At 39.1% G+C, this 27,151-nt stretch overlaps 2 protein-coding genes across 4 annotated transcripts in view; both read left to right on the top strand.

Moving 5' to 3' along the window:
- Window positions 1-27,151, top strand: part of rabgap1 (RAB GTPase activating protein 1) — a 74,422-nt gene that overhangs the window by 26,742 nt on the left and 20,529 nt on the right. For all 3 annotated transcript variants that reach the window (XM_005451385.4, XM_003444419.5, XM_005451384.4), the window contains 6 exons: window positions 20,133-20,246; window positions 23,190-23,264; window positions 24,056-24,181; window positions 24,473-24,616; window positions 26,017-26,058; window positions 26,942-27,070. In XM_005451385.4, coding sequence (XP_005451442.1) covers window positions 20,133-20,246; window positions 23,190-23,264; window positions 24,056-24,181; window positions 24,473-24,616; window positions 26,017-26,058; window positions 26,942-27,070 — 630 coding nt within the window. The remainder of the gene's footprint in view (window positions 1-20,132; window positions 20,247-23,189; window positions 23,265-24,055; window positions 24,182-24,472; window positions 24,617-26,016; window positions 26,059-26,941; window positions 27,071-27,151) is intronic.
- On the top strand, window positions 3,616-14,353 carry LOC102077254 (probable G-protein coupled receptor 21). The gene has a single exon (XM_013270813.3). The coding sequence runs from the start codon at window positions 9,105-9,107 to the stop codon at window positions 10,305-10,307; it is 1,203 nt and encodes a 400-aa protein (XP_013126267.1). The 5' UTR covers window positions 3,616-9,104; the 3' UTR covers window positions 10,308-14,353.

Below are 27,151 nucleotides of genomic sequence, written 5' to 3'. Positions count from 1 at the left end.
CCATGATGTGCTTGTGGTAGTCCATCTGTGTGACCTTGTGTGGAAGCTTCAGGGGTGACTTGTGTCTTATCTAGCTTCACACACGCACAATCATTCTGATGAAACTCGAGTTTTGGAGTTAATGCACACTACAGGAACCGGGAAGTGAACCACAGACCTTTCGACAACCTGCTTTACCCCCTGAGCCCCACAAAAAGAAATCATGGTAAAATGATCAGGTACAAGTACTAGTCTGAAAACTAGTGGAAAAAATAGCCATTGTCCAAATAAAAACTTTGAAAGGCCTTAAAAAAGCCTTGAGAACTTGTGCTCAACACCACCTTCAAAGAAAATTAGAAGAAAGTCTGGCTCCTTGAAAGCAAAATATAAAGAAATGAGGGGTTCAGCAAAAAATTTACAAAAAGTTTGTACCAAAAAATTGCAATTGAACTTGGAAGTCAGTATTTCAGAGTTTCCAGATGGAATTCTTAACTGGAAAGCCCCCTCAAGTTTGACTTCCGACTTGAAAAGTTAGAGCAGTCCCACCAGTCCTGACTTAGCAATGCTTAACAATCCAATATGGCGGTTCGTCATGTAAACGGTAGTAAAACTGTAAAACTTGTAGTCTGTGCTGCCTTTGTTGTCTATCTGTTACTGGCTAAATAAACCACACACAGAGCATTGAGCAGGCTCTGTCTGTCAACATGCTGCAGTGGTGCAAAAAATAAGCACTGTGCTCTATTGCTTGTCATGCATGAATGTCTCTAATTTGATAAGGAACAAAAGAAATCCAATTTTTGCCTTGCTTTTATCGACTTTACTGCTGGAATATGCTCAACTTGGGAGTGATATCACTCCCACCTCTGACTTCTGAGGTAAACGGAACACAGGAATACTGGAAAGCAGATGCACCCCAGGAGAAGGGGGTGGAGGGGACTCCTAGAACCTGTTAGCTGGCTGGGGGTGGCATTTTTAAGTGGCCTTATTTGTACATGGCTACCCTTCTTGTGCACTGAGAGCAGTGCATTAGTTTATGTAATTTTATTTATTCTTTTTTGACCACAACTCTGTCTGCTGTTCTTATATAAAGGCAAGGACCTGCAGGCCAGCAAACTTGGTCTCAGGTGGTGACAAGATGTTAACCTTGCCCTTCCCTGCCTTCCTCCTTTCCCCTCTGACCTTCTTTTTTGTCACCCACCTTTTCCCTTTCTATTATCTCTACTGTTGCCTGTAAGCATTTTCTGTGTTCCTGCACTTGCTAGGTAAATAGTGGGAAAAGAGTGCCTGCTCAAAAAGAGCTCTTGCAAAATAATGCATTAGCCATGCTGTATTTCCGTTAACATGAATGGCATGAGTGGAATCTGAGCAATGGATCCTTGTGCCAACATATTGATAGCTTTTGGACTGGATGTTGGGTGGGAATTCATTACACAAGCAGGACAGCATTCCAGGATTGTACATGAGCCCACTGAAAGGGAGGGAAATACATGCAGACTCTGACAGAGGATTTATATTTTATTTAGACTTGTTTAAACTCAGTGAATTAGATAAGAACAGTTTAAGAATGGAAAGAATATAGATGGCTTAAAAAAGAAAATACATTGTTATTAATCTAATATTAAAAAAAATGCAGTTATTGAAATGTGCTGCATAATGGGACTCTACATATTGTATATAAGGGAGGACTTCTTGTTCCCATTCGTGTTAATTTTCATATTCTCTCATGTACTGCTGAGGCTCATTCATTCTTTGCCATTTTTTGGCACACGATTTGACATTTACACATACCGTAGTCATGTGCCAGCTCCTAATTTTCTCAGTGTGCTTTCAGTATTCAGCCTATGTTTATGTGTATCTCTTTATGCTTTGTTGCACTTTTTTCACATCATGTCCTTGCTGGTTCCATCTTTTGTTCCCTAACCCTATCTGAACTTGGTGTTCATCCACGTTAACTGAAAGCGGGGTATTGACGGAAGCAGAAATAATGGTTAGAAATTTACCCTGTTATTTTCACGATGAGGTCCAATGAATTTCCTCCATATGAGGGTTGGTTAGCACTCCACAAGGGCCCAATAAACTCATCATATTTTGCATTAGTTCCATAAATTATAGTGAGTAGAATCCAATCACTGACGGAGTTAACTAAGTTCGGAAAACAAATAATTGGGTTTAGCAGCACTCAGGTTCACTGCCAGATGATTTTAATCAGGAGGATGTTACGAAAGGCAACGTGACGTATACTGGCAGACAACGAGTTGTTGTTACAGCGCGTCGCTGAAACGGTGTCACCGGATTATAGCGTGACATGTTTTTGTGTATTTTTCATTTGATGCAGTAAGTAAAAGACCTTACAGTAAAAACTGAAAAAATCTCTTTCAGTTTAAATAGTGAAATAGTGTTTTTAGCATTTTTTTCATAGACTGTATTTATCTTGATAACAGTAATGTGGACATCAGATCACAACAAGGGATAACATAAGTTATAAGTATTTGTTTATTTTAGATCACAAGAAACTATTTTATATTGCAACAATAAATTGGAATGCAGCACAAGCAGATACGTTGACTAAACGTTATAAGTAGCAGTTTATTATGTTGTTGTGAATGGAATTTGGAGGAAAGGTTGTAAAGAGAAATAGGCATAACTTTGCTTGCGTTAGCATTTTTAGCCATGTACATGTGCCAACAAAGTGGCTGTCGAGTATATATGACTGATGCATGCGTGGTTCCCTTGGCCCTGGAGGAACGTTGTTTCGCTTCACTGTGTACAAACTGTATATGGTTGAAGTGACAATAAAGCCAACTTGACTTGACTTGACTCATAATGGTGTTACTGGATTGTATTTATTAAGCATGTTTCAGCCTCGCTTGCCTAGGCTAGGTGGGCAAAATAGTTGAAATTTCACTCCACGCAAAAGGGCACTCTTTGTGTGACACAATTATGCGTGGAGTGTAGACTCAAAGTGATCCTCAGACCTGCCGCACCAGCCTCCTGTGGAGAGCCAAGCAATCACTTCTAACTACCTGTCTGCCTGAATGTGTCTGCTTGACCCACATAATGACCTGTCTCCCTGCCTCTTTGTCTTTGTGTCTTTATAATTATTTGCATTTGTTTACACCTGACTCTGACACTCTCTGGCTTCTACCTGCACCCGTTTGTGTTCATGTCAAGTCGTGCATCTCATTGCTTTTCTTTGTCTGGCTGCTCGTTTGTGATTTGTCACACTGCCATCATGCCTTTTTCTCTTTCCTCTCCTGCTGTCTTGTCATCCTAGCATATCTTTCTCCTTTTTTCTGTGTGACTGTATACACATCCGTCCCATAGGTTTATGCTGTTCAGACTTCTTGAAGGCAGAAACTGAAATACTTACACAGCCAATCTCAGAAGGTTAAGAAAGTCAGATTAAAGCATTTCAGTGCTGTTCTGGTTTTTGTTGAATCTATTTTTGTTTTTGCACTAATGTGTAGATATACTTCTCTTGCCTTGTGCTTTTATCAGTTTTCCCCTTGGACACCTTTTGGTTAGATAGTTAGATAATCTCTGTAAACAGATTTTGCATATGAATATGTATCACAGCTCACAATGTTTGGTACCACAATGTTTGGTGTCTCTAGTCAGTTTGTATTCCTAGTGCTGTTGACCAGTCATGTTTGAGCAGGCTTTGGCTGCATGTAGGTGAAGATTCTGTGCAGAGATTACAAAAAGCTGGGCATCTGCTGAAATGAAATCTTGAAACCCTTAGCTTGTCGATTTAGATTTTATTTGTTTTTTTTGTTTTTTTGTTTTAATGTATCTGGATTCCTGAACAATGACTAGTGGACAAAAATGAAAATCTTGGCCTTGAAATCTACTGGCTACACAAGTGCTTACCAGCAGAGATTATGGCAGTGGTGGTCTTTCTTTTAAAGAAATACAACAGCTGCCTTGAGCACTAGCATGATTATGTGTTAACTTCACAATTAACTCGAGCTACCTACAGCAGTACTGGGTTTTGTCTGGTATGGAATGGCTCATGGCAAGATGAGCAAGGAAAAAGAAAAAAACGATAAAGTAGTTAAGCCTAACAAACTTGGGCGCTAACAGTGTAGCTCAGTGAGTTAACAACTACATCAAAGAAGTAGAATAGAGCCCAGGGGCTGATAAAAGTGGAGAAATTGGCATCATACTCATAGCAGTTCATGGTAAGTCTGAGTTTCTTTCTAACCTGGAGAGGCAGGGCAGCAGAGATGAGAAGGATGATAAGGGACTGCTCTGAATGGGTGTCACAAGGAAAGCTTTGCAGCAAAAACGTCTGGACTGGGAGCCGAGTGAACGACCTGAGGCTAGAAAACTTGTTTTTTGGGTTTTTTGGGTTTTTTTGGATGAATGGCTGCTGGAGGTGCTTAATGTTGACAGCCAAATTGATCTGGACAGACTGCACTGGTTTTTAGATTTAATGCGAACCCCGTTGATTTTAAAAATCTACCATTGAGAATAGTGTAATGCACTTACTAGACCCCCTCAAACACCTGCTGAAATGATGATGACAAAGAACAGGTTAAAGACTGACTTTATGTTGAGTTTGGATTGCTGATTGTTGTGTGGTCTCTATTTGTTTCAGTTGCTTTTTTTCCTTCATTGTTATTTATAAGTGGGAAAATTCCTATATGAAGGAAAAACCCTGCAATACAAACAAATACAAATGATTATGAGATCATCTAAGCAAAGTACACTATCAGTAATGTGTTCTTTATCGTTTTTATCATTGTTGTTGTTGTCCATTTTTTTCCTTCCTTGGCCTTAGGTATCAGACTGTACTGTAGTTTTTGGCTGTTTTATTGCTGTCAGGTGTGTGTCAGCTGCTGAACACCTGACCTTGAGCGGATGCTAAGCAGGGAAGCATCATATGGACGGCTAACAAGGCTAACATGTGCAGAGCTTGCAGACCACGGGACAGCACACTGTACTCATATTTTAGCTCTTAGCTTCTTGCTGCTTTGCGTATCTTTCTCCTCCAGCTCTTCCTCCTCCCTCTTTATTAAGCTTTGTTTTTCTTTTGACTTCCATCCTCATTTTTTTCCTCCCCTTCCACTCCTCCTTCCAGCCCCTTAGTCGTACTGTCGTCTATTTTTAGCTCCTCGTGTGTTGAGCAGAAGAGGTGCGTGAAAGCATGGGAGTGTGTCTGGATTGCGGGGGAGAAAGGTGCAGGCTGGTGTGCGTGTGTGTGACTGTGTGAGTATGTTTGGGTCTCCATCACGCTACACCAAATTGCCCACCACGAGGCACACTCTGCAGTCTTCAGACAGTCATTAGGAGTAGGATGTTGACAATGCTGGGCTAGATATGACAGTAATTACTACCTAATGAAGCTGCTAAATTTAGTGCTCTATATTGAGTAATTCAATTTAATCCTCACATTATGTGGTTTAAAATAACTCGCTGCTCATGTATACAGAATCAGGACACAAACAAGTTCACTGACAAAGTTTTACTGAAAGTGCAAACATTCAGAAATATGAAAGGTATTAAAACAACCTGAGAATGTCATGAGAAATTAAGTTGGTGCCATGTAGCAGTGTAGATTCTTAGTACTTCCTTCGCTTCCTCCCTGCCTTAATAGCCACAGATAATTATTGACTCTTGAAATTAAACAATCATAATATATCCTATCATTCTTATGCAGATCACAAACATGATGATCTTACCTCTGTTCACAAACTGATAAGTTGCATTAATGACATAAACTGTTGGATGTCTTGAAACTTTTTAGAGCTGAACAGAGTCTCTGAAACCTTGACATTATTTTAGACAGTGATCTCAATTTTGATCTCAGAAATGCTTTCTGTTACTTAAAATCAAGTGTTAGAAAATTTCTAAGTAAAATATGAAACTGACTCAGAAATTAATTCATGTATTCACATTGAGCAAGTTAGATTATTTTATAACAGTGTATTTGAAGGATTATCCAAATTATCAGTAGGACAATTCATTCAGAATGCATCAGCCCAGTGTCCTTACAGTTACATGGAAATTTGATCATATTACTCCAGTACTGAAGTCACTGCACAGGTTCCCAGTTTGTTACAGAATTACCTTTAAAATCCTTCTAGTATCCTTCAATAATTTGGTGTATCTTTGACTTGCTCAGTGTCTGTAACCCAGGCAGATCTCTCAGGTCATTAGGTGCAGAACTTGTAACTGTCCCCAGAATTAGATCCAAGTGTGCTGACGGTGTTTTAAGTTCCTGTGGACCTGTTCATTGGAACAAGCTCACAGGCCTATACTCAATAGCTGAGTGCGTAACTTGTATTTTAGCTCTTTGTAAAGTTTTTTCCTCCTTTTTTTTGTTGCTGTTTTCATTATAAACCTACACAGATGTTTTGATCTTCTGCGTTCAGTGCATTGAATTGAAGTATAATGAAATGTGCTCTATAAAAAAATGCCATTGCCATTATATACGTCACAGTACTTGGAGGAACATGTTGTTTTGCTAACATAGCAATATTGTAAAGGTGTTATTTTTCTATAAATTGTTTGACATATTAACATTACACTGTCATAGTCCTGTTTTAGTGCACGTGCCTTAAGAATTCAGTTATTTAGTGCAAATGAACATCATTGTTAAACAAAAAGGTAAAATTTGAATTTGAATGTACTGATAAGCCCCCTTTTTCTTGTTTTTGAGACAGTAAAACATGGACATCAAATCTGAAGCAACTTCCTTACGTAGAATTCCCTTTTTAATCAGAATGATTGTAGTCAGAAAAAAAATTAATAGTATAATGTTAAGCTTACTGATAACACTCGGTCTTAATTATTTCTAACAATCATCAGAAGCAGAATAATTTAGCTATGAAAGTCAGTATTTTAGCATGATTAGATTTGACCTATTACCTTTGACCTCAGCATGTTATCAGGAGTGTCTTGTGAGCCCTCTGCTTCCTGTGGAAAAGTTTCCAACTTGCTTATAATGATTGGTTTCTGCTCCTGTCCTTACAACCTACCTTGACTTCTAATGACAGTCTAATTTGTAATTAGAAGTGGACATTAGGTGGACATTAAAAGACTTTCCAGAAACTATTCTGAGCTTTGGTTGACTTGGAGGTACATTGGGGATCATTGCGGTCCCCACTTCTTAAAACCAGTGCTAATACTAATTCCCATTTGACTGCCATTCCATTTTTAATGTCCACATGATGTTGCCAGTTGTGTCTCTTGGAACTTAAAATTTCTTTTGAAACCTCTTAATCATGACTTATTGTTAGTTTAGTGTAAGGAAATAATTACTTGTCTTTTATAGCTTTGCCATGTTCGCTTCTTGGCTGTAAAGGCAGGAACTGCATCTGTATCGCAGCTGAAGCTTATTTGGGATTGTTACAGAGTTCACAAAAGTTTAAAACTAAAAGTTGTTTTTGTTTGCTTGCTTTGTTTTTGCAACCACTTTGGTAGTCTTGTGTTGAAGTAGGTGATTTTTGGGAGTAGGTGATTTATTTGTGTTGTGCATTAATATTATATTATTGTGTATAATGCAGATATAAACATTTGAAGAGAGACAATAACATTTGAGTTTGGCCTTCTTTTCTGAATTTGAGTTGTCCCCTGTTGAGTAGTAGTAATAATGATAATGATGACAAAAATAATGATAATTAAGAACTAATAATAATTAAGAAAGGCTATAATTGTAGCCTTTTCTTTATACATGCAGATTTTAAACCCATATTTAACACCTGGTTTAACTTGTGTAAAGTGTTGTGCATTACATCTATCGGCCTATTGAAATCTAAAGCTATGGTGGGGGTAGCTGTTTATTCTTTTTTTATTTTTTCCCTGTGTGGATTGCTCCAAGATTAATAATAGAAATATTTCCTGTAAGCTGTACTAAAACATGTGGTTATTGTTTTCCTTACAGCAGCGCTTTACTTAAAAATGCTGTGTACTGGGGTCTAGAAAGAGACTGGGCAGATTCTTGCTGCCTGATTGCCTGCGTTTGTGGGGGAATGAGAGATCTTAAAAGTCAAATTCACAAGTTCTGTGTTACAATGAATGTTTCTAATTTTAGCAGTGTGAAACATCATGTTTAAGTCTTGGGGTGATTATGAGAAACACTGGCACCAAGGAGAAAAAAAACAAAAAAATGGGGAGGAGTGGGAGGGTGGTTGAAGGAGGGCAGCCTCGTGTCTTTGCAGCTGATCATTGGTTGGAACCACTGGGAAGGGGGTGGTGCCTCAGTGCCACTGTTTCTGTAGAGAGAGGCAGAGAGCGAGGACTGTGAGAAAGAGACAGCAAAGGAGGATAAATGAACACTGGGGGTTCTCCCAGCATCGGTATGCCTGCCTGATTTCCACTACAGACAAAGGTGATGCCCTTCCCAATAGAAATAACAACTGAGGTGGGCGTGCGTGCATTTTGAATACCAGTCACCTCGCACACCTTCTTCAACCTCACAGCTCAAGGCATTCTGCTGTGATCTTTCTGCGAAGGACTAGACAGAAACTGAGGCAAGAGCAAGCAGAGAGGCGGAAACGGCAGCAAGAAATCAGAGCTGGAGGATAAGAAACGGGGGGGAAGAGGAAAGACAAGCAAGTTAATGGACTGAATAAAAATGATGCTTAATCTTTCATGTAAATTATGTATGCAGCACATTAAACAATAATGTCTCCTCACTGGAAGCTGTGTCTGTGACTCTGTGGACTGTAGGCAGAAAAGAGAGAGATTCAGTCTGGGATTTCTGCAGCTGCAGCAGATGTTGATGACATCTCAGACTTTATAGGGAAGGGAGGCATTTCAAGCAAGTCGGACTGGAATTCCTTAAAAGTCAAATTTTTGTCTCTTTGCTCTTCTTTGTGCCTTCACCTGGGAATTTTGCAGTACCGAAACAGGAAAAATAAAAGGACCCGTATTACATCATTTGGAAACCTTAACAGCCTGCTCTGAAGACAATTCCTGGGGAGTTTCTCACCTTTTTATGGTCTTTCAGTCTTTCATTCATTTGAAATGATAAACGCCAGCAGTGTCATTATGGAGCACTGCATTTGGACTGAAAACATATAGCTTCTCTGAGCTCTACCCAGCGACCGGGCAAAGTAGTGGCTTCTAGGATTTACTGTATCCTTGAAGAGCCCTTCGGACAGATATTTCTGCCCAAGATGATGAATTCCTCGCTGGATCCACTGAACCAGAGCTCTGCTGACTTGTCAAACTCATCTGCTCCCTTTTGCTTACTTGAGATAGGCTATTCCCAGATTTTCACGACCTGCCTCCTTGAAGTTTCGATCATACTTCTCCTGACTGTTCTCATTATTTCTGGTAACCTGGTGGTGATTTTCGTGTTTCACTGTGCCCCTCTGCTCAGCCAGCACACCACCAGTGCTTTCATCCAGACTATGGCATATGCCGATCTGCTGGTGGGAGTCAGCTGCCTTTTCCCCTCCCTGTCCCTACTCCATCATCTTCAGAGCTTCGATCCCAAACTCACCTGTCAGGTGTTTGGGTACATGGTGTCTGTTTTAAAGTCAGTTTCAATGGCATCTTTAGCATGCGTGAGTGTAGACCGCTACATCGCCATCACACGGCCTCTGACTTATGCATCCCTAGTGACACCTTGTCGAGTGCGCTGCTGTATTGTGTTGATATGGCTTTACTCTGCTCTGGTGTTTCTCCCATCTTTTCTTGGATGGGGGAAACCTGGTTATCATGGCGACGTTGTGGAGTGGTGCGCAGTCGAATGGAGGACAAGTCGGGCTTTCACAACCTTCATTGTTGCGCTGCTCTACGCTCCAGCTGCTTTAACTGTCTGTTTCACCTACGCCAACATCTTCAAGATCTGCCGACAGCACACCCGGGAGATCAGCGAGCGCCATGCACGTTATGGACCTCAGCAACTGCAGGGCCCAAGAATCGCAGTTGGCTCTGTGGTCAAGGACAACAGTAAAGTAGAGCAAGGACAATTGCCCCACTTGTCCCAACCCCAGTATCAGCAGTCCACATCAGCATACCCAGACAGACGTTATGCTATGGTGTTGTTTCGCATTACTAGTGTGTTTTATATCCTCTGGTTGCCCTATATCCTCTACTTTCTGTTGGAGAGTGGAGGGATCTACCACCACCCTGCAGCATCATTCCTTACCACATGGCTGGCTATTAGTAACAGCTTCTGTAACTGCCTCATTTACAGCCTCTCCAACTCTGCCTTCAGGAAGGGCCTCAAACGTCTCTGCTCCTTCTGTTTGCAGCGCAGCCGCAGCGACTATGGGGTTAGGAACACCAAAAAGGCATTTTTTGGTTCTGCTGAAAAGGGGTGGGGATATGGTCACGGGGAGATGAGAACTGGTACAACATGTCACGTGTAGGGTAAACACTTTTGCCAAATTGGCATTTGGATACGTAGGAAACGGCTGAAGTGATTGCTGTTAAAATGCTGCTAAAATGTGCTGTAAAGAGATGGAACAAGGCGTTGAATAGCCTATGCCGTTTCTGTTGCATTTCGAGGTTACACAGGCATCCTCTCTGCACAAGCCACAGCTGGCAAGTAGAATAAGTCGAGAGTAAATCTATGAAAGTAAAAAAAAAGTGGCTCTTCATGGTGTTTTAAAATGGTCAAGGACAGGCATGATAGGTGGAGGGTGGTTGAAATAAGGAAAAAAAAGTGCATGAAAGCCGTAGATGTAAAGAAACTTGAGGATGAACAAAATGTTTATCTACCAGTGTTCCTTTTTTAAGTGAATCCTTAAATTCTTATAAGAAAAACCCTTATTGAAAGCTGTGTTGAAAAACGAAATGTGTCGTTTCTGAAATAAAGTGATTTCACTTCATTTGCCAGATCATCGTCACATAAGTAATGTTGAATGAAGCGCAGAATAGATGAATGCAAACAGAACAAGTGACTTCTGTGATTAAGGATCAATGTACTGAAGCTAACTGATGATAGCCAGCTCGTTAATTATGGTTTTCAGTCCTCATACCATAAATCAGTGTTAAATATTAAACATATTAAAAATGATGCAACTTTTTCTTTTTTTTTTCTTTAAGTATTTGTTGTGTCTCTTGTCGCTGAGGGAGTAGGTAGGTGTAGACCCACCTAGATTTACCGACTTTGAGTTTTAGATTAACCTATTTATTGATGTTGCTCACAAATGTCTTTAAATGATTTGTGAGTTTGCACACTGCATCCGTTTTCTTTGTAAAATAGTATGGTAACCAGCTTTGGCATATGACTGTTAACCTGACAAAATGCAGATGTAATTATTAGTGAATATCTCTTTCAAGTAATATGTCATTGCACCTTTGTTATGATTATGTAGCAAATGTGATTTTGTGTTTCCGGGGCAATGAAAGGCCGAGGAAGGATGTATTATTGCACTTATTTTATATTGATTATTGGTACATCTTTGGGCTAATTTTATTTATTTTTTAAGAGATTTTTTTTTTATGTTGGTTAGAGGAAAAACAAACAAGCAAACAAAAAAACCCAACAACTATATTTTCAACTACAAAAGCCTAAACTCATTAACTTTTTAGTAACTGAACAATTTCTTTGGGCTGTTCCTAATGACTTTTGTTCTTTAAAGATTTTTATGATTGCGAGACCGTCTGACTGAAATGCCAGAAGTACTTGACCAGTCAAAATTTTTCAGTGCTCCAAGCCTCACCCACAGTGTTCCCACAGTTACTGTCCAAGAGCATTTACATTAGCATTCATATGAATAAGCATTAAACTGTGAGCCTTACCCCTTATCTTTTGGGTCGGTAGGAAGAAACAATCTTATGACATCCTGAGTTCAGATATTTGTGATTGTGATCATTTTACATAATCTCAAATGATTACTTTTTTTTAGTACAAACTTAGGTGTATGCTGTTTTGTGACTGCATTACTGTGCCTGCATTTGGGATCTAGTACATGTGTACGCACATGAACGGGGATCACATGCAATCAGAACAGACAAATAGCCCATTCACTCTGCCAGCAGGCTTACCTCTGTGCGGCAACAAGAAGAGGGACTGGTTGTTGTTATCTTCTGCTAATGAATCCAAGTGTGCATACCGTCCTGAGCTCTAAATTTGTGAGGAATTACTTTTACGATGAGCTATGGAGTCTTCTTTTATGCGTTTGATTAGCTAGAGAAATTCTAGCTTTATACATTTTATCTAAACTACCAAAGAGAGTTCAGTAGGTGTTCGTGGATATTTTTCCACTTTTCTCTAGTGTATAAAAGATAAATGCGTGTGAGTTTTACTCAAAGTTTGTTTGGGGTGGGTCGGCGATGCCTTGCGTGCATGAATATGACTGTTTCTCAGACTACTGAGATATATCGTTGCCTTGATAGGAACACGATTTTAAACTGTTGGGAAATTATTTCCTCTAACAGCTAGAGAGGGCTCTGTTTATTAACACTTGGCTGTTTTTGGAAGGCACAAACTGTCAATTGTACACACGTACAGAAATGAAAACGTCAGGTCCACTGTGGAGTAATCTGAACCACACGACTTGTGAAATATATTTGCAAATTATACATATATTTCACATGTTCACTTTTTTCATTGTTAATCTGTTCTGTACAATCAAATTAACCAGGAGTGAAAACATGACTGAGAACTGTTTTTTTAATGTTGTTTTATTTATTTTTTTTCTTTTGCATGTATTCGTTCATGTGTGCTTGTTGAGTATGAGAGTTTACAGATATGTCAGGATGCGACCATTGGCTGAATTTGGACTGTTTAAGATTTTCCAGCAAGGGTGCTATTGAAGCTTTTCCCCCTTGCTCATTGCTTTATTAGCTGCACTTCCCTCAAGTGTTTCCCCTCTGTCTTTTGTGAGTGTATGTGAGTATGAAGTATTTTGGTGGTAGATAGATTCACATGTTGTCTTTAAATACTGTAACCTGCGAAGCAATGCCAAATATTGTAATCTTTCCTGTTTTTGGTTCACTCTCTAAACAAGTGTACAGAATTGCCGTACTGAATGTTTGATTGTTAAACTATACAAATTTCTTTTCTACTCACTTTCTTTTCTTCTGTTCTTGTAAAGTGATAAATGTTGCGCAATCTAGGTAGGATTAGCAGCATGCTTACTGATTAAAAAGACTGAAGTTTTTTTCTGGATATTTCTGTTGAAATGTTTCTGCTGTAAACACAATTTCTAAATACTGATGGGTTTGAATTTGAGGTAAGAAGTTGACTTCTTTAAAAGATACTATAAAACGTAAAGGTACAGTTTCGTAAAGTTAAGCGTGTAATGGTGACACATTCGTGGTCATGCGCACACATTCAGTTTGTCTTGTGGGAAAATAATCACTTCCATGTTCTCAAGGACATGACACTGGTGACTATGAGGAACAACTATGCCATGCTGGGTAAGATTTTAAAGAACAAGAGGAAATGTGGCCGCTACAGCTGGTTTAGGAAGTCATTTGTAGCTTAAATGCAGCATTCTTCTATGAGAGAGAGGAAAAGAATTGTTGTTGGGCACAATAGTAAATGAGCACATACTTCACCTGCAACAGACTGATTAGTAAACTCAGAAAGATCATGAAAATGTATGCAGTAGATGCAAAGAAAGAAAACTAAAATGACTCTGAACATACAGAAGCTTATATCCATTTCTTTGGCTGTAATCAAAGCGCATTTGAATAAATTTCAATGTCTTTATGAGCACACTGCGTCTTCGTCTTTTGTCCTTATGAAGTCACGTACTTTAATGGATAAAAGTGTCATTTATTGGGTTTTTTCACTTGGACAAACGAATCATTTGTTGTGGAAAAGGTTAATGATAAAGTGATTTGTTCGATTCCCATCACAGGAAGGATTCCGCTATGACCGAAAAGGCAAAGATAGTGTTAGCATGTTGGTCTTTCTATAGTTAGTGAGGAGTACAACTACCTTTTGAAATGGTGGTGAAGACATATTCTTGATTTCCAAATCACTTATGTTTTAGGACCTCACGTAACTGTAATTTACCAATCTTAGCTTTTTATTTTTAGTTTAAAATGATTATTTTCCCCTTGATTTGGCCCTGCATGTGTCATCTACATTACCCTCTTGTAGTCTGATAGTGTAATCAGCAAATTAGGGCTGACCCACATTTAAAACATTTTTTTTTTCCTTGTAAATTACTCGTCTGTTATCATCATTGTTATGGAGGGTTTTCTTTCCCCGGAAAATCATCAAGATCATTTTATCGTCCTGCTTTAGTCAAAACAGGCAGTGTCATTAAAGGCTGACTTATGATGCAGCTGTTTTAAGAAACTGATTATTTCAAATACACAGGAGGAACTTGAGCACTGTAAGTGAGGTGTATTCTTGCCCACAATGAACGCTGAATAATGCATGGAATGAACAATGGGACCAATGTAAGTTTCAGATTGAGAAAATAGGGCAACTCCATTAAAAAAAAAAAAAGCTAAAATGCAAGATATTTTATATGCCAAAGGTGTTGAATTCCTGATGAGGTTTGTGCGAGATGTTAGCTTTTGTGAATCATGAATGTTGAGATAATTTTAATGTTTTTTGCTGTTGGTGGACGTGAGGTTCTTCGGATTTACTCACTGCTTTGTGGCCTAGCTTGTTTTTGTAGGCTGTGCATTGTGTATCTGTACTAGGCAAATAAATGTGATGTTATTACAGTCTATCTAACCGAATCTGAAATAAAACAAGGAGGACTGAGCTTAAATTTTGTTGTTGATTTCCCAAGTTTTCACTGGTCAAACGTCAGATTTCTCAAAAAGCAGCACATTTCTGTCTGCAGTTATTCAGCTGAATTTGAATGCTGCTGAAACTGGTGTAAAATATGTGGCAGTTGACATTACTTGTTCCTTTGTCATTTCTATTCTGATGAGATTCATATTTTGCCTGCTCTCCTTTTGCTGAGGCAGTGAAACCATTGCACAAATGGCACAGAAAGTAGGGCATGAGACAGACTATTAAGATTTAATTATGGCTGATGCTAAGGTGAGGAAACTGCACTATGGGAAGCCTAAGCAAGTGTTATTTACCAATCATTTTAAAGAAAAGAGAAGGAATCACTGAATTCATCTCAGTTATATTTACGTTGTATTTTTGTTTTGTTTTTTAAAAACGGGACATTAAAAACTAATTTCAATCCATTTAAATAATCTAAATGCAGCACTTTGTATTATTTTGTTCAGGGTGGAAGGTTTATGGCAAGCTTGATAAATATCACCCCATGTTCTCTTGGTGTCTTGGTAGGGTCCTTTAGGAGCAGAGAAAGAATAACAGAGTGACATATCAGCTGTTGTGTTGAGTCAGAGAAAATCGGGGACGTAAACAATAGAGAGCTAGCTATTTAGCCTTCTCATGGAAGCTCTAGTCTAGTGCTTAACTCCAAGCTTTAGATACACACACACACACACACACACACACACACACACACACACACACACACACACACACACACACACACGCACACACACACACACGCACACACACCCAGTGAAGACATTTTATTGGTGTTCTGTCAGAAAATGTTTTGTTCCTTGACTTTCACTCAGTTTATGTGTGTTGTGGGTCTCAGCAGTACTTGTTACTGATAGTCAAAATTGCTCTGATGCATCTGTAATGTTTGTACGGCTTTTTAAACAGAAACGGGCTGGTGTGCTTGAGAATAGAGGGAACTACAGAAAAGGCTGTGTCAAGTTAGGCAGACCTGAGACAACCTAAATGCAGATGAATAAATAATTGTGGCAAGTCCTCCGAGAGTAACTAAATATATCAAATTATAGAAAAATATCAGCTGATATATCAGAAGAGCAGATAGTGGGTTTGGGGTTTTTTTAATCATCAAATATTGGTTATTGGTAGTGATATTGGTTCTATATCAGTCGGGCTCTGACTTAAATCAGTATAATTTTTTCTGAGATCTTTTTTTTGGTCTTGTTTATTTTATTTATTTATTTATTTTTGGTTGGTTTTTTTCTGTTCGTGCTCTAATGTACTCTAATTCCATTTATAATTTTCCTGTTAGCTCCAGATGTATTTGATCCTTCATGTTTTCTCTCCTTCTACTCCTCTGTGTTCCTTTTCTAACTTCCTCTCATGCTTCCGTACATTATGTTGAGATACTAAATGCATTTTCTTCCTCTCTCGTGCTACTCTAATTCTGAATTTTTCTTTAACTGAGCTGACAGATAGGGAGGAAGCTAATTGGCCATTATGTCAGAAGTCTTTGTGCATGCTCTAAACACTTACGATAAGTATGGCTAAGTGGTGCTTGTATAAACATGGATGGTTATCTTTCACAGAGAGACTGTAGCTCTGTGTAATGTGGCCATCACATTGGATGCAGTGTGCACTTTAAAATCAGCCGTGTCAATGGTTTTCTCTTTGAATAAACAGATTTCTGGGACACAAGTGAGGATTTTTTAGTACCCTTGAGGCTAAATGTTTCAATCACTTTGGATTTTACTGATGCACTTTATGGCGAGGTCCTGCCAAGTTTAGAAGATATACTTTATTAGGTATTCTTGTTCTTCTTGTTCTTTTTAATACAACTATCTAATTGGAAAGTCACATGGCAGCAATTCAGTGCATTTAGGTTTGCAAATATGGTCAAAATGACCTGCTGAAGTTCGACCCAAGCTCTGGAATGGAGAACAGAAGTGATTTAAGCGACTTTGAATGTGGCATGGTTGTTGGTGCCAGACAGGCTGGTCTGAGTCTTGTTGATCTGCTTGGATTTTCCCACACAACCCAACCCTCTCAAGGGTTTACAGTGAATGGTCAGAAAAAGAGAAAATATCCAGTGAGCAGCAGCTGTCTGGGGGGGAAATGCTTTATTGATCCCAGAAGAGCATCTCTGAGGGGACAGCACATCGAAACTTGAAGCAGAGGACTACAGCAGCAGATGACCACACCAGGTGGGACTCCTGTCAGCTAAGAACAGAAAACTGTAGCTTCACTTCACACAGGATCGCCTTTTTTAATGAGTTTTGATTTGTGCTGTGACACCAAGAATTTGCCAAAAACAACATGAAAGCATGGATCCAACGTTCAGGTGCCAATGAAGATTTTGACAACCTTTGAGACCCTTAGTGCTGTTGCTGACCTTGTCTATCCCTGTATGACCGCAGTGTGCCCACCTTTTCATAGCCTTCTCCCTCAGGATAGTGCATCATGTCACAAGCTCAAATCATCCCAAACTGGTGTCTTGAACAAAGAGTTCACTGCACTCAAATGGCCTCCACAAGAGGCCACCAGATTTCAATCCAATAGAGGACCTTTGGATGTGCAGCTGACAAATCTGTAGCAGCTGTGTGATGCTGTCATGTCAATGTGGACCAAAAGTTCTGAGGAATATTTCTAGCAGCTGGTTGAATCATACCATGAAGAATTAAGGCAGTTCTGAAGTAAAATGGGGGTCCAACCTGCTCCTAGCAAGGTGACCGTATTTAAAAGTGAACATGACTAATCTCAGATAATTACATATGTTACTGTATATGTCAGACTGAAGGAGAGCTAAGTATAATTCAGAGCTCCAGCTCTGTGACAACCAAAAAACCAACTCTATAGTGACCAAAATGACTCTGAATTTCATCTAGTTAAATCACTTTCACTCACTGACTTAACACCTTCCCTGGTTTTTAACCATCACAGCTAACTGCCTGATCCTTACACCAACCTTTATCACAACATAACCTCATTTAACCTCAACCTTAAGGTCAATTATTTACTCTAAAACAGTCATTTGAATGGAGAACAGAACATAATGTCTTCATCCCATATTCCCAAGGTCTACAATTCACACAATACCATACATGTATACACACTCAGTGTGTTTTAGGGTGTGGTGTTAGTCGTGGAGTGGACCACTGTTGTTGGTCTCTTATCCCCATTAGCTTGCTTTGTTTAAATATCCCTTTCTTCCTGCATTTCTTCTCATACTTGCATTATTTTTGTTACGCTCTCTTCCTTTGTGGAAGTTGGAACAGAAACCTCGGAAAAAGGAGGGACTTGATGGGTACAGTAACAGAGTGACCAAAAAGGTATAATTAGCTACAAAGAGAGCACGAGTGGTTTGAAAACACTGACGGTTTAAATGAAGGGTTCTCTTTTAAGTTTACATCTACTTTGAGGATGGGTTTGCTGGATTGTTTTCTTGGACAGAATTTGATCCCCTGTAGGGATTAATAAAGGTTTAGTCCTGCTAAAGTACCCTTCAGCAATGGGTTTAAAAAAAAACCAAAACAAGTAACTCGAGTTGTAGTTTCTGAATTTCCAGCATGTAATGGAAACATTTTCCTACATGTATGAATAGTCTTACAATTACAAAAAATAGTTAATTTAACATTTTTGGCTGAGATATTATAGCTTCACATCGCTGACTGTGTATCCCTCTTTCGTTGCGCCAGCTCCCTCATTTTGCATGAGAGAATGGTCCTGGCACCAGATTACAAAGTTCAGTGAACATCACCCAATACATAATCCCAAATTTATACTTATTTTACCCACAAATGCTACATAAACCAATGTTTAAAAGTGTGTTAGATGTGTTGTATACAAATGGGGAGCTACAGAGTAAGATTTGTTATTTAGAGGCCGTGTCTCTGAAATTCACTTGTGATGAATAATGAATTAAGTGGTGATTAATCTTTTCAAAGCACGGCTAGTTTAGATTATATTATTCACTGATCTATGTGTGTGTAGTATATCCACTCTGTGAAGTGATATGCCAAAGAAATAAGTTTCCCCAGGCTTGTATATGTACTGTGTGCAATCTCCACACATACAACCACGTGGTCCTGTGAAAAGTACAGTTGCTTGTAGGACCACCTTTAACAGCAATAACTTGAAGTAATAGTTTTCTTTATGACTTTATCAGGCTTTGTGGAGAAGCTGTGGCCCACTCTTCTTTACGACATTGCTTTACTTCATTGAGGTTTGCGGGCATTTGTTTATGGTGAGCTCTCTGAAGGTCCCACCACAGGATTTCAGTCGGGTTGAGGTCTGGACTTTGAGTCAGCCATGCCATTGCATTGTCCTGTTGAATGACCCAAGTCAGTTAGTTGGTCTACACTGAAATATACCAGGGCTGCTAGATGGATTTGGAAAATTTTGCATACTCCCAAGAAGATGAATTTATGAATCTTCTTGTTCTCCCTTGCATTTTTGTCTAGTGAAATATCTTACTGGTTATATAAACTTGCTATGAAAGTTATTACTATTATCTAATCCAAGTCATAATAATAATAAATTACAAGTAGTTTTTCTGAATTTGAATTCTGAGTTTTTCTAGCAAAATTTGGTTATCAGGTTAATAAAATGTGACTTTTGTCTAAAATATTGATGTTGGGACCAAATATAACTGTATTGCATTACAGTAGCCTGATAGTATTACATTTCATTAACTGTTGCTTTTTCCTTACAGTGACATCATTAACCTTGATGGCATGTACTTTCAATTTTATAGGAAAAAAGCGTGCAATAGCAAAACCTTAAGTGCAGACAGCAGTTTGGATAATAACTGCTTAAGCCATCCATCTATCCCTCTCTAAAGACAATATGTCTTAAACTTGATGCTGTTGTTAAATTCAGTTTATAGTTGCTGTAAAGTATTTCAGTCTCAGTTTATTTTCTTCCCAAATGACCATCTAGTTGACATCAAGTAGGTCACCAAACCAAGAATTTAATCTGTAGCAAGTGTGTACTTACATGCAACATTTCACAAATGAAATTACCATTTAGTTTCCACTTTTGGTAAAAGCAAAGCTGTTAGTATATTGTTTGCTTCACTGAACACGTTTACCAAGTAAATAATATCTGTTTTGTGTTATCTGCCTATTGTTTGCATACGTACTATACCATCAGAAACTAGTGCTTATATTATGTATAAGAAGAAGTGGTCATTGTTAGATTTGAAGTGGGGTGGGCAGATACAGACAAATAAAAAGGCACAGAGCTGTGGACAGTCTGTACGGTGGAAGGGAACACTCTGTCCTTCTTATTCCCGCCCCATACTGTAAATCTCAGTAATGTGTGAGGCCAGCAAATACTCTACAGCACGGACCACTGCTGGGTCTCTGCGGATTTATTTTTCTCTTTTTGCAGAGACCCAATAATAAAAATGGCTTTGAATGTTTTAGTTACTGAATTTCACCCTGCCTCTGCCTCTTTACCTCCTTTCAGTCCACTTTAACCTCTTTCTCTCCTCTCTTTTCACTTTTAGGAGTCCCCTCAGGACAGCGCCATCACCAGGGACATTAACCGGACATTCCCAGCTCACGACTACTTCAAAGACACTGGAGGGGATGGACAAGACTCCCTTTACAAGATCTGCAAGGTGAGACACTTAACACACAAGAAGGAGGTTAATTTTTTCTCTGAAGTCAGCAGAGGGCATTATCCAGGCAGTCATTAAAATGGATTCACACAGTGCACAAAGCTACTGCAACAGCTGTATGCCAAATGAGGTGTAAACCATTTTGTAGCAGAACTGCAGAAACAAATCGGCAGCACTCTTTTCCCCACTCTCCCCCACACTGACTTCTGCCGCATGCAAATTTACAGCACAAAATACACATAATGAAGAAATAATAGGGAGTGATAAACTGGGTCAAGAACAATAGTAGTAATGCTTCACAGCGCTCTTCAAGGGGCCAGTGGCTTAAGTAGGGATGATTAAAATGACGCTCCCACTTATTATAAATGTTAAATTTTATTATTAGTTCACAGTTTAAAGGTTTTCAAGAGGCACTCCAGGGGATAATCTGATATGTTTGCATTTAAAGGTTACAATGAGTCATTTTTTTTTAATAGAAAAATAGAAAAAAAGAACATTGTACTCATAAATAGACCTTGATTAGTGTAAAATTACATCTTAAAATAATCAGTGAATTGTCATAAATTTAGAATTAATCCATTAGAAATACATAGGAGCATACAGCAGCTGAGATGGACGTCGCTGTTCTGCCTAATTCTGTTCTATGTTTCGGGCTAGAGGTCGGCCACATACATAGTACGCCTCATAACTTACTTTTAATTTAAAGATCAGAAATAGGTATTTTAAACTTTATTCATACATGGATATTTTAATTATCCCATTCTTATTATGTCTGCCTCATCCATTTCTTCTCTCCCTGCTCCCTCATTTCCACCTCGTCCTCTTCCTACTCACCTCGAGCCTCATGTCCTAAACACATGAAAACGTGCATAAACATGCTTGTTTTTTCCTGATATTGTCAGCAGATTAGACATGCGACCGTCCCATGTCTGGGAATCTGACAACGAGCTGGCTAAACAACAACAGCTGGTTATAAGGCAGCTAATGTAAGCCTTAACATAATGCCAACTAATGCTGGGACCAGATGCCCTAAAAATCTTGGCAACTCTTAAACAGTTTTATTACAGTCTCGCATTGTGAGGGAGGTTATTCACTCAGTGTCAGAGTCCAAGAATGGCAGATCCGCTTCGAAGACCGTTTCAATAATGGCGGCTAAAAGTGGCTAAAACAGCAGCACTTACTGACAGAAAATTTCAGGATATGCTCAACAACTCACCTCAGTATGAGACAGAAGTGGGTTTCACTGACTCATCGACTCGTATCAGACTCCTTTCACATAGTTTTACAGCCTCCTGCAGAGTGAATAGACGTGGACTCCAGCTGAGATAAATGGAGGACTGACATCCTACACTCACTCCAAATGAATGGTGGCCAATCTGCAATCTACTGACATCTACAGTGATATTTTACACACTGTACCTTTAATATACATCTGCCAGTTTACTTTGCTGCTTATAAAAGGCAGCATTTTGTGGTCTTTGCATGCGTGGAGTTTTTTTCCTTTATCACTCAACTCACTTCACTGCCAGATGTTTATGCACCACTACTGCAGGTCACCTTGACACGACTGTTGTTGTGATTTGGATCAAAATACTATATGAAATTGAATCAAAGCTAATATTCACAAAATATTTTAAATATTAAGAAGTATAAACAGCAGTAGTAGACAGCTTCTGTCCTGACATAGATTTGTAAACTCAGGGCCACTCAGGAAGTTGTTTTTTAGAAAACTGTATGTAATTACAGGTGAGAAACCAACAGTTGGTTAGGTTGCAGCTGTCGTTATTGCTGAAACCTGTTAGAAATGCAGATAATCTCCATGTGAAATTGAATCACGTTTCTCTGGAATATGATATAATTACTATTTAAATGACTGGCTCTACAGTAGGTCTGTAGAGCAGTAGTGGAAGGTGCCAACGCTAAAATCAACCGCTCATTAATTAACTCTCTCACTGGGTTACTGGGTGGTTCAGTGAGTTCATAAGAGTCTCCGCCTGTTTAGAAAAGAAAAACAAGTTTTTAAATCGAACGCGTAGTTTGGTGTGTGTGTTTGATTCAAAATGTTGGCGTTTTGATCATCGAGCATCGGTGCTCTCTTTCTCATGAAAACGAACACGTCCGTCAATAGTATGCATACATACATCTGAAGCTATACCTCCATAATTCGTCACGAATGTCCCGACTGCAGTGCGTTCAGTTTTTAGTTTCATGTCATTTATTATGCATAACTCATGTGAGGACATCCATCTCTTCCCAGACAACCACCTCCTCAGGTGTGTTTAAATAATTCAGCGGGCCCTCCCTCTCCTGCGTGTATGGATTGATCCACACTTTGTCCGTTTGATTCATGCTCATAATTTGTGTTTGTAGCTCAGTAGGCCACTACAGCCCTTTCGCCTGATTCTCTCCCTAGCTCCCAAAGCAATTTAATACATAACATTTATACCAACATTTCTTTCAGACCCCTTTTTTCTTGCTTTTCTGTTTGTTTCTGAATCTATCCAGTTAGACTTGATTTCTTTAGGTCCTATTCAGTCTTTCTTCATTATTATACTGCCACACAGCTCATACACATTATAATTTAAGTTTTCTGTAGCCAAACCAGCCTGCTGAGGGTGAAAAAATAAAATATTTATTTCATTTTGTTTGACTTACTGTAATTGTGGGCAGTCACTGGCTGTTCTGTTGATGTGTTTTGTTTAATGTTTCTTATAAATGTAGACATACGGTATACAAATTACATTCTCACCATCAATTAAATGCAGCACAAGATCAGTATTTACACATTTCTTTGTAGCCTTGGTGTAACTTCCCAAATCTTTAGAAAAAAATGTATGCTATACTATACAAATACATTAATTTCTTCATTTCTTTTTTTTTTTTTAAATTATTTATCGTGACACTAATTTGTTACCTTTCTTTCTGTCTGCATTCTTTTTTTAGGCTTATTCTGTTTACGATGAGGAGATCGGGTACTGCCAGGGACAGTCCTTCTTGGCTGCAGTGCTGCTGTTGCACGTGAGTTTACATACCAGCATGTCCAGGGAAAAAAAAGTATTTCAAATATAGTGTCAAGAGCTGAGCGGGGCTGTTTTATTTCCTTTGACATCAATACCCTTCCAGCTTTCAGAAACACTAGAGGATTGGCTTCATTTATTACGTCTTCCATCCTATGTTTAATGTCTCTCAGAACTTGGTCAATAAGTACCTATAAAAGGACATTTTAGAGATTTTATTTGTTTATGTAATGTAGACGTCAACATTAAACCACCTGCCTAATATTGAGTAGTTCTCCCTTTGTACTGCCAAAACACACCTCTCACTCTCTGGGGAATAAACAGGTCCCCTCTAGGGATGGGCTGTGTTGTCTGGGACCAAGCATATCCTACAGTTGCTCATTGGGATCTAAGGTGTTTGGAGTCCAGACCAGCGTCCTAATCTTGTTGTTGTGTTTGGGAGTATATGTCGCAGTAACCCCCACGCATGCGTCTCTAGCAAAAGTTTTAACCGCAGAACTCTGCATAGTCATAAGGTTTTAATGTTGGGGTTGATTATTTTTTTTTTGGTACAATATGGTCACAGTGATCATCTGAAACCTGTAGCTTGTTTTAAAACTCCCCTGTGGTCCTACAGTGCCACCTAGTGTACAAACAATGGCCATTTTTATAAAGCATCCGACCAGAGGATTTTGCAAAGTAACATTTTAGAATTACTTCAGGCACTTTGCAGTTAACTTCATGTGAAACCCTTGTTTTCAGCATCTGAGCTGACTTAAGGCACTAATAAGTGAATCTCTTGGTTTTCTTTAGATGCCAGAGGAGCAAGCATTCAGTGTCCTGGTGAAGATCATGTTTGATTATGGGCTCAGGGATCTTTTCAAGCAAAACTTTGAAGATCTTCATTGCAAGTTCTTTCAGCTTGAGAGACTTATGCAGGTTTGTATGATATAAACTTGTATAACTGAATGCTCTGCGCACCTGTACACTGATATATACTATTTTATTATATAATGTAATACATAAGACCAGCAAGGTGTATTACTTAGCATTTAAGTAGAATTGAAGTGACCTCTTGCTGCTCTCCTTCCTTCCCCCCCATATGCTATCTTTTTTTTCTTTATTACATCTTCCTTTTTTTTCCTCCTCCACATTCTTCAATCTGCTTCTCTAACCCCATGTCCTTTTGTGTCTTTATTGCTTTTCTTGCTTTCAATGTGTCTGTTCCAGGAATATATACCAGACCTGTACAACCATTTCCTGAATGTGGGCCTGGAGGCTCACATGTACGCCTCACAGTGGTTCCTCACTCTCTTCACAGCCAAGTTCCCCCTCTACATGGTCTTCCATATAATCGACCTGCTGCTGTGCGAGGTTCGTAATATAAACACAAACTTCAGTGACTTCAATCGGCAGAGGTAATGACTTATTAACTCATGGCACAAAAATGCTTTTTTAGCCCTCAGCTGTTAAAGGCTGATGGGGTATTGTGGTTACCCTGCCAAACGGGCAGGTGACTTGATGTGACATGGACACCCGAGTTTGTGAATGTGATAAGTCGAGAATGAAGCGACATAGGAGCTTTAAACTCATACCATAGGTGTATCTACAAAAAATATTGGAGGAGTTTGAATCTCTGTGACCTAAACCTCGAGGTCAAGGTCAGAGGTCCAGTCTTCTGAAAATCGTTTGAATTGATAACTCAAGAAGGAAATCACCTAGGATTCTGAAAATAATTTTAGGCAGTGGTGTGAAAAAGGGTTTTCTCCCTTCCCAATTTCCTTATTTTTCTTGTCTTGTCACACTAAAATGTTTCAGATCATCAAACAAATTCAGATATTAGACAAAGATGTCTTGATGGATGCTCAATCATCCAGGTAAATCCCCAAAAGTTGATTCGATTCATCTGGACGTAGCGTTTTTAGTGGAAGAAACGTTTCGTCACTCATCCAAGTGACTCCTTCAGTCTCAGCTGAGGTCGGCTTCTTGATCATTAATGATCAAGAAGCTGCTGCTAGTTTTAGTCATTATGCGAATGTATTGTTTACTAAAACTGAACTCAGCTCTTCAAAAAATTAGGTTAATCACAGTTTAATTTATTTGGGTTATCTTTGTGTAATATTACAATTGGTTTAATGAGCTGAAACATGTAAGTGTGACAAATATTAAAAAAAACTGTAGTAAATCAGGAAGGGCGCAAAGACTCTTTCACAGCACCGTAGCTACCATAGATACCTTTTTTTTTTACCCTGGGAATTGAAACTCTGAATATAGGGAAACCCTCGTCTCATTAATCTGCTGAATGATGTCAGTCCAGTGATGGTGGAAGAAAGCAGCAGGACTTGGGATGCGGTTCAAGATTTAGGAATTTATGACCAGACCCAGGGAGACCTGTTTCAGATCACACAATAACTCAGACCAGGGTAAAGTCTGACCTTCCGGTGTAGCGGTCCAAGCTGAGCAGCTGTCTTCAGATCCTGTGGAGAGATATGAAGTTACCCCATTAAGTCAGACCGCTTTAACAAATCATCTGTGAAGAAAAGGAGCAGCCGCTGTGCTTATCCACATTAAATTAAACTTAGTAAAACTATATCCCTAGAAATAAGCACACCGCTTAAATATGGGATTTTATTATGAAAGCACTTTAGGTGTTTTATATTTTTAAGAATAAGCATATGACAAAGTTTATGTGTGATTTTTGTCAGTCACTTTTTTCATTAAAACAGCAACAAGAGTAATTAATCAATAAATTTTGTGTTTTTTTTCCCCCTCAGGGCATTAGTGTAATCTTCAATGTGGCCTTGGCACTTCTAAAGGTAAGAAAGCCCAGACAAAAAACAAATTATTTTATTGTTCAGCCACACAAAGTGAAAATGGGACAGCAACCTCCTTGTGATGAGGTAAAATTGGTTGGTGATTGTGTGTAGATTGCATTTGTGTTGTTGGCAACACCCTCAACATCTGGGCAGACACTTTCTATCGCAAGGTGTTTATGCAGGTCGCCTGGCAGGAGGCAGCTTGTCTCCAACTCAGACTGAGACTGCAATCACTCTCAAGCAGATTGGTGAAGGTTTGCAAATAAGTTCAGTCTAATTTTTAAAACACAAAAGTTGCGTTCAGCATGGCAGCTGACTGCAAGTGGTTTACTGACCTGGTCCCCGTCTTCGACGTGACCATTGAAAAGTCAACGAGATCACAAGTTCATTGCAATAAATTTGGTCGTGCTGCTCCAACCGCTGTCTTCCTTAGTGTGACTGTAGCATCAAACCAATGCGCATACAAAGATGGCCAGAACCTTTGAGTGGAAACAGAAATGGAGAGGTTGTGCCAACAGAACCTCAAATTCTGAAAGGTTTATGCATGTGAGACATGTGCAGCCTCACCCCTCTGTTCTGTGCAGGGCACATGCTTTTTGTTAAGGGGACGTTGTGCTTGAAGAACACAGTTCCATCCATAAAATAAACAGACAAAATAAAAAAAATCTGTGGAACAACTTTTATTTTACCATAGATTTATAGACTTGGCCACAAAGACAGTCTTTATCTTAGTGCTCATGTGTTCCTAACCAAACCCAGGATGTTGTCTTAAGATTTGTTTCTTCATTTAACAAAAAAGGAAATGAGTCTTTCCTTGACAGGCTGTTTAGGCTTGAGTAATGTAAATTTATGTCTAATTTACCTTTTATCTGCTTTTCCCCAGACATCGAAAGATGATCTAATCCAAACAGACTTCGAGGGTGCTCTCAAATTCTTTCGTGTCCCTGTTCCGAAGAGGTACCGCTCTGAGGAAAACGCAAAGAAACTGATGGAGCTGGCCTGTAGCATGAAGGTTAGTTTAAAGCAGAGCATGTAGTACTTATACGTGCTCAACCTGGCTTTTTCTTAAAGATATTAGACTTGTGTCTTATTG

Source organism: Oreochromis niloticus, linkage group LG7 (genome assembly GCF_001858045.2).
Source record: "Oreochromis niloticus isolate F11D_XX linkage group LG7, O_niloticus_UMD_NMBU, whole genome shotgun sequence".
NCBI classification, from domain to species: domain Eukaryota; kingdom Metazoa; phylum Chordata; class Actinopteri; order Cichliformes; family Cichlidae; genus Oreochromis; species Oreochromis niloticus.
Note: the sequence above shows the minus strand (reverse complement) of the source record. Positions and strands in the feature narration are given on the sequence as shown.